This window comes from Monodon monoceros, unplaced genomic scaffold (genome assembly GCF_005190385.1).
Source record: "Monodon monoceros isolate NGI ecotype Baffin Bay Population unplaced genomic scaffold, NGI_Narwhal_1 Super_Scaffold_7, whole genome shotgun sequence".
NCBI classification, from domain to species: Eukaryota; Metazoa; Chordata; class Mammalia; order Artiodactyla; family Monodontidae; genus Monodon; species Monodon monoceros.
The window spans coordinates 30,525,778-30,539,537 of NW_021703784.1; the positions used below are offsets into that span (position 1 = coordinate 30,525,778).

The following is a 13,760-nucleotide window of genomic DNA, read 5'->3' on the forward strand; positions in this document are numbered from 1 at the left end:
CCTATACTGGAATTTCATACATTTTCACAATTGTGCCAGGTAAATACATTGACAACTGAATCTTATATGACAAGGCAGTATTTTATTATCCATATATGCAAAGTTAAATTAAAAAAACCTTTTATAAAACCTATCTCTTTCAGGTTTCCTGCTCTGGCTTAGAAAAATCTAAGGAATCAACTCTGTAATTTTAATACCATACAAATTTAATAGAAATGCAATTTACAAACCTTAACTTTTCTGAAGCTTTACTACTAAAAGAAGTATCTAAAAACTCCTGATAATTTTAATGAGCAACTGTTTACACTTATACTGAGTAAGAAATAAAGACCTGAAGGTATTTAATTACTTATCAAATTTAAAGTTTAAGATCTTAGTAGGAAAAAATAAAAAGGAAACAATTTCAAAACACTTTAACATGGAGAACCTTTTGCTTGATTCCGAATCTCATTTGAATTAATTTTTGCTCCTATGTTTCTACTTCATTTATTACAAATAAAAGAAATACTTCAGAGAAAAAGCGAGGAAAAATGTCTTCACTTTATATAAAGATCCAATGCTACAGTGCTCTTCCCAGTCAAATGTGGTATTAGAGGTCCTCATTGTAAGAATGTCTGCTCTGCTTTAGCAAAGATGACGTTCATTAGTTATTCCCTGGATTTCTTGATTAAAGGAGGCATTTATGAGAGAGACAATGAAGAGTTTTTCCTCTCACAAAGTAAACTGGTCTCTATGAAGATTCTATCTGGTGCTCCAAATGGACCAGTTAACAGTATCTAAAATGAGTGGAGTTCTGCCAATTCCCACACTTCCACAGCTCATTCTAACACAACGCACTTGTTAGCCTAGTGCAGAAGAGCTCCACAGAATATGAGGTGTTTCATGGTTGCTTCTGGCAATCTGAGAAAAGTGCAATAATCCCCCAGCTCCTAATTCCTTCAAATCTGTGAACCCTGAACAAGGAGAATCTCTTTGGTTTCAAGAATGAGATTCTTTCCATGAGTCAGATAAGTGCCTATGTTATAGAAGGAAAAAATGGCCACAATCTTTCCATCTAAATAAGGTACCTTCACAACCAGTGTTCCTTTGGGTTCACCAGGGAGGAATGCTGATAAAAGCCAACAAAGAAACCCAAAACAGTACTCAGGTAGATCCTTTGCTCTTCTGATAATTTTAATATTCTTTCTTTGGAGTGTTCACTAAAAGAACCTTTTCCTTTCCTAGTAGTATGATTATAATTCTTAATAAGATTTCCTAAAGTAGCCTACCCAAGTAAATAACCTGTACTACCTTTGTTACTGTTCAAATTATTAATCTCTATAAATCATTGTAAGTACTATTTTAGGCTATGCAAATAAAAAATCAGGCACACTTCAAGCTGACAGGGTGTATACACTACATATCAAATGTGGGGGAAAAAAAGACCTCGACGGAGTTTTGAATACTACTCTGGGAGAAGTGGGGAGGGAGCAGATAGCGTAAACTTTCTGGGAACAGCAATGTTAACTTAAGTATCATGGTAGAAAGATGCCTCAAATTTACTCTGGGCTAATCTTCAGTAAGGACAGGCCCCTGGAGCACAAGTTTTTCTCTTTCCTAATTTAATATCTGTTTTCAATGCTAAAACATCAGATAAGAGCCTACCTGACATTTTGGAGAATTTGCTGTGCTGGGATTGATATTCCGCATTGCCTAAGAGTGAAAAATAAGATGGATAAAAATTACTTTAAGCCACATGGTTTGGCTGTGTAGGCTGACTTACAAATTGTATCCAGACATATCACCATAGCACAGAATTCCCAAGCTAGCCCAAGAAGCAGCAGACTGAGGACAGGAGCCAACGGAGTCACCACATAACAAACGGAAACCTCAGAAGTGTTAAACAGCATTGAGGATAGGACAGTAAGACTTTAGGTGTCAGGGTTCAAATAAAACTGGATATTGGTCAGGTAGGTTCTTTACTTCTGAATATTAGATGAAGCAGGAAAAATATAATTTGATGCTTCAGTGATAAGAGAAACTATCAATGGAAGAAGTTCACAGGAAGCCAAAAGGCTTAAGATATACTGAATTTACACTGATTGCTAAAAAACAAAACCAAAAAATCTTAGAAAACACACCATTAGTATAAGAATAGAGCAGGTCTGTCACTTCAACGAAAGAAAAGACAACACAGTAGGTGGTAAAGAAGAAATAAAGAAGTTACCTTTAAAGGAAACTATTCTGTCTAGGAACCATCACCCAGAGTAAGAGTGAGCATAAGATTCAGAAAAATTCTTTAGAATGAAGAATTTTATAAGTAGCAGCATTTTGCCCATTGGGCGGGAAGCGGGTGGGGGAGAGCTGATCTACGGCAACAACAAAATGATGGATGGCCCATTCCCAGACTTTAACCTTTCTTATTAATAAGGTTTCCTTTTTTTTGGTAGTCTTTAATTCATATGTGAAATTATATACGCATACGCCATCTAGTACTCAGTAACAACAAAATGAAAACAGTCTGTGTAAAACATACCCTTAAATTGCTTTATTTCTTCTAAGAGCTATATAACTATAATTTTGATGGTGCTACCTTGTTCCGATGATAAAGTTTTATTTAAGTGAAAAATATCTTTCCTTTATAGTAATATGTTAAAAAGTCCATCAGAGATACATTAATCTTGTTAATGTGCTTCCTTTCTCTACCTTCTTAAAGGCGGATGAGGGAATATTTCTTTCAAGACCACTTCTTGACATCATATGCTGGCATCATCTTTCTTACTCACTTTGGTGCCAACCACACTAGAATTACACTGGCAGGTTACTGATAGCACAAACAGTTTAAAGGTGTGCCTGTCTGGGATTCCATGGCTTAGTTTAATTCTTAGGTACTAGTTCTTCAAATCCCAAATCTGAGTTCAAAGACTGTATCAAGTTCATGTATTTCCATTAACACGTGACACTATTAAAATATAACACTCATGAAAAAAAAGTGCCTTGTTCAAATGTCTACATCCTGACTACAAAAATGGAGAGTATAATGATATTTTTAATGCCTATACTTAGTATGCTATGACTTAGGTGAGGAAAAATAGTACAGATATGTATATTTCACGTTCGCAAACAGAGAGAATGTCTCTGGGGGGGGAAAAAATATAAGAAACTGATAGCTACTTACAACCAGAAAAGAGAACTAGAGAAATGGAAAAGGAGATTTCATTTTCACTGTACGTTTACCTTTTGTCACTTTCAAAATCACATCATGTTTATTATCCAAAATATTTACATAAAAATTTTAAAATATACTGCTTTGAGAAGATCACACTCCCAAAATCTGAACTTAGATTTTATCACTCTGAAATAAGATAAAGTAAAAATTCATTTTGAGATGAGGGATTATATACTCTTATGGCACATAAAGACCAACAGTATTTCTGAAAGAAAACTGAAAAATGGTCGTAAAGTTTTCCAGCTCTCTAACGTTAGAAACTACCCATCCCAACATGAAAAAATATCCATAAGTAGATAATTTTAAAGCACTGTGGGATCTTCTAAACTTGGGATAGCCTGTATTGTTTTAAATAAAACATCTTAGATTCAGCAATACTGAAACATTTATCATTTGAGAAATATCATATTGTGTATTCCCCTAGACAAATAATTCATTTAAAGTAAAAGATGTTCCTCCCCAAGTGATGTCCCAGAGTTTCCCCCTTAGTGAAATCCTCAGATATATAGTAGTCTGCAATTCCATGTACAGACATACCTCATCTTATTGCACTTTGCAGACACTGCAATTTTTGTTTTTAAACATACTGAAGGTTTGTGGCAACCCTGTGTCTAGCAAGTCTATCAGAGCCATTTTTCCAACAACATTTGCTCACTTCATGCCTCGGTGTCACATTTTGGTAATTCTCACAATATTTCAGTCTTTTTCATTGTTATTATATTTGTTATGGTGATCTGTGATCAGTGATCTTTGATGTTACTATTACAAAAAGATGACTCACTGAAGGCTCACATGATGGTTAATATTGTTTAACAATCAAGTATTTTAAAATTAAGGTATTTAATTTTACATTAAATTTATTTAAATTTACATTAAATTTTACAATAAACAATTTACATTGTTTATTTTAAGACAATGCTATTGCACACTTAATAGACTACAGTACGGTGTAAACATTAACTTTCATATGCAACGGGAAACCAAAAAATTCATGTGATTCACTTTATTGTAAGACTTGCTTTATTGTGGTGGTCTGGAACTGACCGGCAATATCTCCGAGGTATGCCTGTATATTTGAGGAAAAGCACCCTTGCTTCCTCCGATTTTTGCTTGACTGCAATGAATACGACCAAAACATCTCTTTGTGATACAGGTTTAAAAGTTATAGCCTATGTGATCAAAGGCCAGTTAAGAAACTAGAAACTAAGATGAAAGCTGGACAGAATGTTTCTGTGTCACTCTAGTTTCAGAGAAACAACATTCTTCTGTAACTAATAAATGTCAAAATGAAACACACCCAACTTTATGTAGGAAAACAAAACCCCAAGAGTGGAAGGCTGGTCTCTAACCTGTGGCCTCACCTGCCGAAGCAGTTCTTGCTGCTTCAGTCGCAGTCTCTCTTTCTCCATCTGCAACTGCTGCAGCCGCATCTGTTGCTGCTGGTTGGAATTGCCACCACCCATGACTCCTCCCTGAGGGCTCTGGGGGGCCAGGGGTGGTGGTTGTTTCACTGGAGCACTCTGACTGATTCTCTGGTTCATGGCTGAAATGAAACAGAAGATCTATCCTAAAAAACTAGCAAGATAAAGGATATTTAGTTATTCAAAAGCAACTGGGGATATTCAACACAGCCTTTTCTGTAGTAAGACTAGAAATAACCTAAAAATCCACCAATAGTACAATGGTTACATTAATTTATTATTATTGTAGTCATCTTTGTCATTATCCTAGGATGCAAGGCAGCCATAAGAGAAAAGAAACAAGTAACTCTAATAGGCAGTGACATGGAACAGTCTAAGACATACTAAGTTAAAAGCATAGTACAGAATAGATAGTATTAAAAAAAAAAGGGGGCAGGTGGAACATATATTACATGCATATCCAGAGAATCTGAACTGAAGGACAGCCAAGAAGCAATTAAAATCTGTTGGTTCTGGACCTGGGGAACTAGATGACTAGAGGACCGAGTTCAAGAGAGACATTTTTTATAACTTTTCAAGTTTGAATAATGTGAATATATTGCTTATTATAAAATATAATATATATTTAATTAAAAATAAATCTCTCAAAGTAACTGAGACAAAGCATTCTAAGCATTAAAGCTCATCAAGATTATTAATCTTTAAATATAACTCTAATAAATCAAGTAGATTAAATGATCTGATGCATGCTCATAATAAATTAAGCCTACAAGAATCTGGATGGGGCTTCCCTGATGGTGCAGTGGTTAAGAATCCGCCTGCTGACTTCTCTGGTGGCGCAGTGGTTAAGAATCCGCCTGCCAATGCAGGGAACACAGGTTCGAGCCCTGGTCCGGGAAGATCCCACATGCCGCAGAGCAACTAAGCCCGTGTGCCACAACTACTGAGCCTGTGCTCTAGAGCCCACGAGCCACAACTACTGAGCCCGTGAGCCACAACTGCTGAAGCCACGTGCCTAGAGCCCATGCTCTGCAGCAAGAGAAGCCACTGCAAGGAGATGTCTGTGCACCACAACGAAGAGTAGCCCCCGCTCGCCGCAGCTAGAGAAAGCCTGAGCACAGCAACGAGGACCCAATGCAGCAATCAATCAATCAATAAATTAAAAAAAAAAAAAAAAAAAGAATCGGCCTGACAATGCAGGAACATGGGTTTGATCCCTGGTCCGGGAAGATCCCACATGCTGTGGAGTAACTAAGCCCATGCGCCACAACTACTGAGCCTGCGCTCTACAGCCCGCGAGCCACAACTACTGAATCTCGCGCGTCTTGAGCCTGTGTTCTGCAACAAGAGAAGCCACCGCAATGAGAAGCCTGCGCACTGCAATGAAGAGTAGCCCCTGCTCACTGCAACTAGAGAAAGCCTGCACACAGCAAGGAAGACCCAATGCAGCCAAAAATAAACAAATAAACAAACAAATTTATTTAAAAAAAAAGAATCTGGATGGCATAGATTGGTCTCATTCAACAGCTCAGGTAGTCATTGTTATTTTTTTAGTTGAACATATAATACACCATTTGACAATTAGAAACAGACTGGATTCCTACACTAGTGAATTTCTGTCACTGATACAACATTGACCAAACTGTGGATTGTGGTAACCTTGGTGAACAGATGGAAGTTTTATTATGTGAAAATGGCAATAAGAATGATGTATCACCTTTTCAGGCACATATTCAACATTTTAAGGTGAAATTTCAGGCCACTGTTTCTACTAAATGTTTAATACATACTGACCAAAGAAAACCTCTGGCCCAAATGACTTCACAAACACTCGAGGAAGAAATACTACTAATCTTATAAAACCTTTTCCAGAGAACAGCAAAGAAGGAAACTCCACAACACCTTTGAGACCAGCATAACCCTAATACCTTACAAGGACATTAAAACAAAGAAAAATTACAGATCACATTCTCTAATGAACCTTGCTACCAAAATCTGAAATGACATTCACTGACAGCTCTCATGACATACTGGCTCCCAGCCAAGTGGCAAACTCCTTCCGGTGATTTTTCACGTGTCCTCCTCTGTTGAAGGCACAGAGGCTGCTTGGTAAATGCCAACTCTTCTTGGAGGCTACTTGACCAAACCTCCCCAGCCTTCCCCAGAGTCTGCCATGTACATTAAGAATCATCTTCCTTCAGGGCACTGCCCTGGGACATTTGTTTACTGACAATTCTCACACGACTGTAATTTTTCATTTACAAATTTGTATCTTCTCTTAGACTGGAGTGCCACAGGAGTGGGGAGAGTATCCTAATTGTGTATATATTCTCAGTGCCTAGTCCAGCATCTTTGCACAAAACTTGTGCTGAAAAAAAACACTGTAATGTTTCTAAGTCAGTTAAGTATGCACGGAGGCACATATTTAACTATTTAATATATGATAATATAGAAATCCTACCAATTTCCCCTTAGACTGACCAGCTCTTCCATGAGACTGCATAACATTGATATAGAACCAAGGATATTAGAAGAGAGGAAAATTACAGACCAACTCTCTCCTAGCATGCCTTGGTTCAATTCAACCTACTGAGATATTTATATAAGGTGATGGTATTTTTGTTCTTACTCTTCCCCTCAATTTTTTCTGTATTTCTTTTTCTAACTTCTTGAGTTGAACTTACTTAAAGTCTTTTCTTAGAGCATTTAAGTCAATAAATTTACCTTTAAGTACAGTATTTCCTGCATGTCATACAGTTGAAATAGTACGTAAAATTCATGATTGTTCTACCCCAAATATCTGTAATTTCTATTGTGATTTCCATTTAACTCATGAGTTACTTAGGAGTACACTTTTATGCTCTCAAGCATACATTTAAATTTTTAAAAATAATTTCCATAAACAAATAGAGAAGCAGAAAAAATAATATAGATGATGAATCCTCATGTAGTCATCATCCGGGTTCCCAATGATCAATACATAACCAATTTTGTTTTACATCTATTCTCATCGACTTTTCCCTCAATTATTTTCAAGCAAATAATACAGCATTTCATCCATAAATAATCACAATATGTATCATTTGGGTTTTTGCTTAGATTCTTAGATCTTATAACTGTATTTTCTGTCTAATGCTGAAAAATTTGCTTCCAATAACATTAATATGTACTATCCTTCTATACATATGCAAGTATTTCAAAATAACATACGACCAATTATTAAAGTTATGATCAACAAAATGATTATTAAAAGTTTGGTCCTTAAGACATTTCATTAGGTGTATCCAGCCAAATCACTGTGGTTAAGTGTCATCTGAAATAATTCTTCTCTGTGTGACTCGGCCAACTCAATATACAGGCTCACTTGTGGCGATGTGCTTCTGAATTTCAGACACTGGCTTTACTTGTCACTCCCCACTGCTCCTAGCAGTTTGTTTATTCCGTTTTTAAAAATCAAAGCAAACACACAGATATGGTAGCATACTTCTTAGATATATGGTGGCATATTCTTAATACTTAACTTCATTTTGCCTTTTTGCTAATAACATATCCTTGAGACTACTCCAAAGCAGTATATAGAGGTTCCCCCCCCCGCCATTTTCTTTTAAAAATAGCATAGTATTTCATTCAACTAATTTCCTATTAGGTACCACAGTTTTAATTATAACCTATATGTTTAACAGCTGGTAGAGCAAGCCATATTTTTTTGAAGCTAACTTTTTATTATTGGGATCTAATTTTATTGCTTTGTGGTTAAAAGAATCTGGTCTGTATACTGATTCTTGAAATTTGTGACTTGACATGTGGTCAGTCCTTGCTTTTGTACCAGGTCAGGGGCAGACGGCTACACGCCTGGCTTTCACCATTGAGAGTGTTTCATGTATCTCTGTCTTTGTTCTTAACACTTTGAGTTCCTGATATCCTGACTGGCTGACTGGTCCCTAGCACTGCCCTTGCTCACTGCTTTGTGTGGTTTTGTTTTCTGACCAGCAGAGACTTTTTAAAAATTTATGATCTCAGTTAAGTCTTTCTGGTTATCTCCTTTAAATGTTTTGTCTGGCATAGCAGAGAAGGGATGTCAAAAAAAACATGACTCGCTGCTTCATATTGTTCAAAGCCTTATTAATCTCTTTTATGACCAAAAACAAAAACAAAAAAACCCCACATTTATAAAATGTCTTTACAAAGAATGGCTAAAACCTTAATAATTACGGTTTATAGTTAGTATTTTACAGGGGAATGGATAGAAAAAAAGCCAAAAAATTTTAATGGCTAAGATTTGCCAATCAATAACCTCATTTAATACAATTGCTTATATTTTCCTGTCACCAACATTATTAGATGCACAATTGACAGGCCTCATAGTATGATATAAAAAATATGGCCTTTAGAGTCAAACAAACCATGATTAGAGTTGGGCACACCAGTTCGTGGTTCATCTAATCCTCAGTTTCCTCAGCTATACCTGCGGACATTAACATCACCCTTTTGGATCACTGTGGGGCTTATAAGTAATATGTAAAGCATCTATTATAGTCCTGGAATACAACAGAGCTCCAAAAATGTTAGCCTCCTCCCTTTTCCGAATAGTTCTTTCTAAACTTTAAGATTACCAGTCCTGCAGATAATCATCTTGGCTTGAATTCCCATACCTTCCCTCCCCTGTCATTCTACTTCACCATGCCACTCACTGTTTCTAAGTATTCTATGATTCATAAAGATATGCATATTTATCTTTCCTGTAAGATCTAAACAGAAAAAAATAGATGGGGGAGTTTGAGCCTTAGCTTAACCTCCCTAGGGATCCTTCTCTTTTGGTGAACATGTTCTTGGCATTCCCATAGGGCACTCACTCAACATATTTATTTTCCCAAAGAGATGTTTTCTTACATTGTGCTATGTCAGGTTCAATCATACGAGTTAAATATGAATTGGGGGACTGATCTGAGTATCTATCACATATGGTGAACATCTCACAAACTGAGGCCTAGTGCAAACAACTACTGGGGAAAAAATGTTTTCCATTCCAAGCAGTTAAATAAATTAAAAAAATTTAAAAACTGCTAGGAAATAACCCATTAGTAAGTGTTGAAATGATAAAATATGATTGATTTCAAAACAGATTCTAGAGCTATACAGTGTTAAATATTTCATCTATTAAGAAACATTTTTTAAAAAGCTCTTGAGCTTTCCATACTGGATTTTTATTAATATAGCATTTAACAAGTTAATGTAAATATTCCTTGTGAAAACTAATTGGACAATAACAGTATTGTATGAAAATAAACAGGTAAATATCCTCTGCTTCCCACCAGTTTCTCAGAATTAGATACCATTAGCAGTAATCATTAATGACAGTGACCACTGCTGATGGCACACTCAATTGGTTGGGAAAGTCTTTTTCAAATCTAAGCTTATCTGACTATTAAAAACCACAGCAAGGGAAAAATAAGGGTATCAAAAGATGGAGTAAGAACTCCACAGAATTAAACAGAAATTTGCACAAAATACGCAATAGAAATAGTCTCTCTGGCTAACAATGGTGAGCACTTTTGGTTGTTTACCTAAATGCTGTTACCTATGGATACAAGCAGTGCTACAAGCTTCCATATAAAGAGCTCACTTAAATGACCAATTCAAACAACCAAGTTTATCTACAGAAGCTGGGATTTCTTCTCTTCAGAAGCATCCTGTTCTTTACCTTCTGACTATCTCAAGCATTTCAACAAAGCACAGAGCAGTGCACCCACATGGGGTGCAGCAGAGACCTCACAAGCAGGCAAGAAACAAAACAAGCTTTGTTTCTTGGGGGAAGGGGGCAGGGCAGCTAAAAAAGAAAAGAACTGCATTACCACCTTCTTCCCCTCCATGACCAACTACCAAAATCCCAATGTTTCCAGTTTTAACAAAATTTCTAAAAGGTAAAGGAGAAAACAAATCCCTAAAATATGACAAATTTTTTAAAAAAATGCTACATTTTAAATTCAGCCTTTGCTGCCTGAACTATGAAATAGTAACTGTTTCAAGTTTTTCTTAACCAATCCGTCCTGACAGGTTTATGGTAGCAAATCATACACTCAGCAATTACTGAAAAAGAAGAGACGACCTTCTCAAAAACAAAGGAGGTCATCACCACGGGTTCTTTCCAGATTTTATTCTGAACATCTGAATTTTCAAACTTCAGACAAATTTTAGATTTGCATAATTTGTATCTTCAATCTTGGAATATTACAAAGTACTACAGATGTGGTAATCAATCGTAGACTTCGAGATAATAAATTCAATCCTAGTAACCTCATTAAGTGTAAATTTAAAATTAGAAAATTATTTTGAGCTTTTAAAATAATAACTCACATCAAATCTCCCACAACACAAGAAAGCACCTTTTTACTTTGTCTAATATTTTATCAAGTTTCAGATATTACATGGTTACATGTTAGAATGGCTATATTAGTTTGCTTATAACATTTAGGAACAAATTTTAGGTTTTTCCCCCATACCTACAAGGGTACTTAAGACTGTAAAATTAAAAGAAATGAATGCTTTTCTAAAAACACAAACTAACAGGCCAACTCTGTCAGTCTTAAAACAGTTAAAAACAAAACACAAAACACCCACTGCTAGCTAAGTCTTTCAATATGACCTAGGGGATTGAATTGTCTACAAAAAGCTGCTACTAACTGGCACAAAAATTTATGTATTTAAATACAAAATGATGGTTTTTTCAGTGAAAATTACTTACTATTTGATTCACACTGAAAATCTGTCTCTTACAAAAGGAGCAAAAGGCCAGGGTCCTTATCTAATGACTGAATATAACATTTTATTATCAATATGCAAAAGACATCTCCCAACACTCAATTAAGCTATACCTAAATGATAACACCATGCCCAGGAATGACTTTTTAAAAAAAGTTATACTGAGATATTTCACCCCTTTAGTAATTTTAATATATTCATAGAATTGTATAACCATCACCACTATCTAATTTCAGAACACTTTCATCATCCCCAAAAGAAACCCTGTATCCTTTAGCAGTACACGTCCTATTGCCCCTCCCCCAGTCCCTGGTAACCATTAATCTACTTTGTTTCTTTGGATTTGTCATATATATGGAATATATATGACATGTCATATATATGGAATCAATTTTGTGACTGGCTTGTTTCACTTAATATATTTTCCAGATTCATCCATGTTACAGTATGTATCAGCATTTTATTCCTTTTTATTGCCAAATAATATTCCACTGTACAGATATACTACATTTTGTTAGTCTGTTAATCAACTGATGGATATCTGTGTTATTTTCACTTTTTGTTTATTATGAATCATGTGGCTACAAACATACAAATGTGCAGGTTTTTGTGTGGACATGTGGTTTCCTTTTTTGGGCAATATATATCTAGGAATGGAATTGCTAGGTCATATGGTAACTATATGTTTAACTTTTTGAGGAACTGCCAAACTGTTTTCTAAAGTGGCTGCATCATTTTTCAATCACATCAGCAATGTATGAGGGTTCCAACTGCTCCATATTCTGGTCAACACTTGTTAATGCCTGTCTTTCATTTTAGCCATCTTACTGAGAATAAAGTGGCATCTCATTGTGGTTTTGCTTTGTATGATGTGGTTACAGTTAACCTCCCCTAAAACTCTACCCCAGGTCTTACCATAGGCAAAATAATCTCTCCCTCCCATACTCTGTACTTCTCTCCCTTACCAAACGTCAACTTCCAGGCCCCCCAACCTGGGTTAAAGTATTTTAATCTTTAAACTGTTCAAAAATACCAATAACACCTTTTTTTAGGTCAATTCGACACTGTCTTCCTTCAGCCACCTATCAAAAGTCTGGCATGAAAATTTATTATAATGGTATTTTTCAAACAATACAATTGAGAATGGAGCTTAAAAAACATTCAACAGAACATTTTCTCCTCATCACCTCATTAAGCAGTTTGGGGCAGGACACAGGAGTTGCTAAATGAGGTGAGGAGAAGGGAGAAAGCGGTCTAACTAGCCTTCGGCTCTCTCTGTCCCCTGGATATAACTGTGTTTTTTCCCTCTACTATGAAAATAAAGTTTAAAGGCTAGTTTGGAGAGAAAGTACAGATAATGAAACTATTAGTCTAAAGAGAAGGGGAATAACATTTTAAAATCTACCTGCCATCATGAATTCATGTTAATGAGCAAACAGTTCCATTAATAGCTTTATTCCTAATTACATATAATGTATTACTATAAATCCTCTTTCACTAGGGGAATTTATAATTTAGAAGAGATGAATCCGAGTTCTGACTGATAAGCACAAAAACTGGCCCTTTTATATAGTGTAGAGCTTGACTGGCTTCTTCTTACCTTTTAATGTCCCTCACAGCACCTTATTTATGATTCCTTGTTGTACTTAACACATTTTGTAATAACTATTTATTTTGTAGCTGACAACCCCCTGCCCGCCTGCTAGCATAGTACCTGGTACATAACTGGCATTCATCAGTTGAATGAGTAAATAAATACTCAAATAGTTTCTATCCCTAGTTAGTAGGATGCTAATTAGTAATACACAGGAGAATCTCCAAGCTGAAGCAAGTCCAGAATGAGTTCTGAAGCAACCTCAGCAACCAAGGTAGCAGAACAACATGAGTATAAAACAAAGCAAAGAATATGAACCACTCCTCTTCTAAATCATTCCAATTTATTTCAGCAGAAATCTATTTATTTGACTTTTCCCTCAAGACGTCTATAATCTCTTTTTCTGTTTCTTATAACTGAGTCTCTGGGTTGTCACAAAAAGTGACATCACCAAATGGCTCTCTTCTCCAGCACATTTTATAAGATATTTGCTATTAATGCAGAGTTGATACAAATACGACTTGAAACATAGTTTTCTTTTAAAAATGAATTAAGTTTTCTTGTGTTTGACGTGAGGGGCTTTAGTAACACAAATAAACCATTAATTTAAATTATCATTCAGTGACTTTAAGTTTAAAAATTCTACATGAAAAACTCATTATGTAAACAAAGAAAAATATTTCTTCACTGTATAATTATTTGTATCATTGAACCATCATCAAGTAGAAACTACATATTAATTTAACTTCATTAACGTATGTCTATTCACCCTTGGCAA

At 35.7% G+C, this 13,760-nt stretch overlaps 1 protein-coding gene across 8 annotated transcripts in view; it reads right to left on the reverse strand.

Annotated features, from left to right (window-relative positions):
* YAP1 (Yes associated protein 1) overlaps window positions 1-13,760 on the reverse strand; it is a 105,127-nt gene that overhangs the window by 14,737 nt on the left and 76,630 nt on the right. For 2 of the 8 annotated variants that reach the window (XM_029207871.1, XM_029207872.1), the window contains exons 5-6: window positions 4,570-4,751; window positions 1,645-1,692 (exon numbers count right to left, since the gene is read on the reverse strand). In XM_029207871.1, the coding sequence (XP_029063704.1) occupies window positions 1,645-1,692; window positions 4,570-4,751 (230 nt within the window). Of the gene's footprint in view, window positions 1-1,644; window positions 1,693-4,557; window positions 4,752-13,760 lie in introns of all 8 variants that reach the window. The other 6 variants (XM_029207869.1, XM_029207870.1, XM_029207875.1 and 3 more) reach the window with 3 other exon arrangements.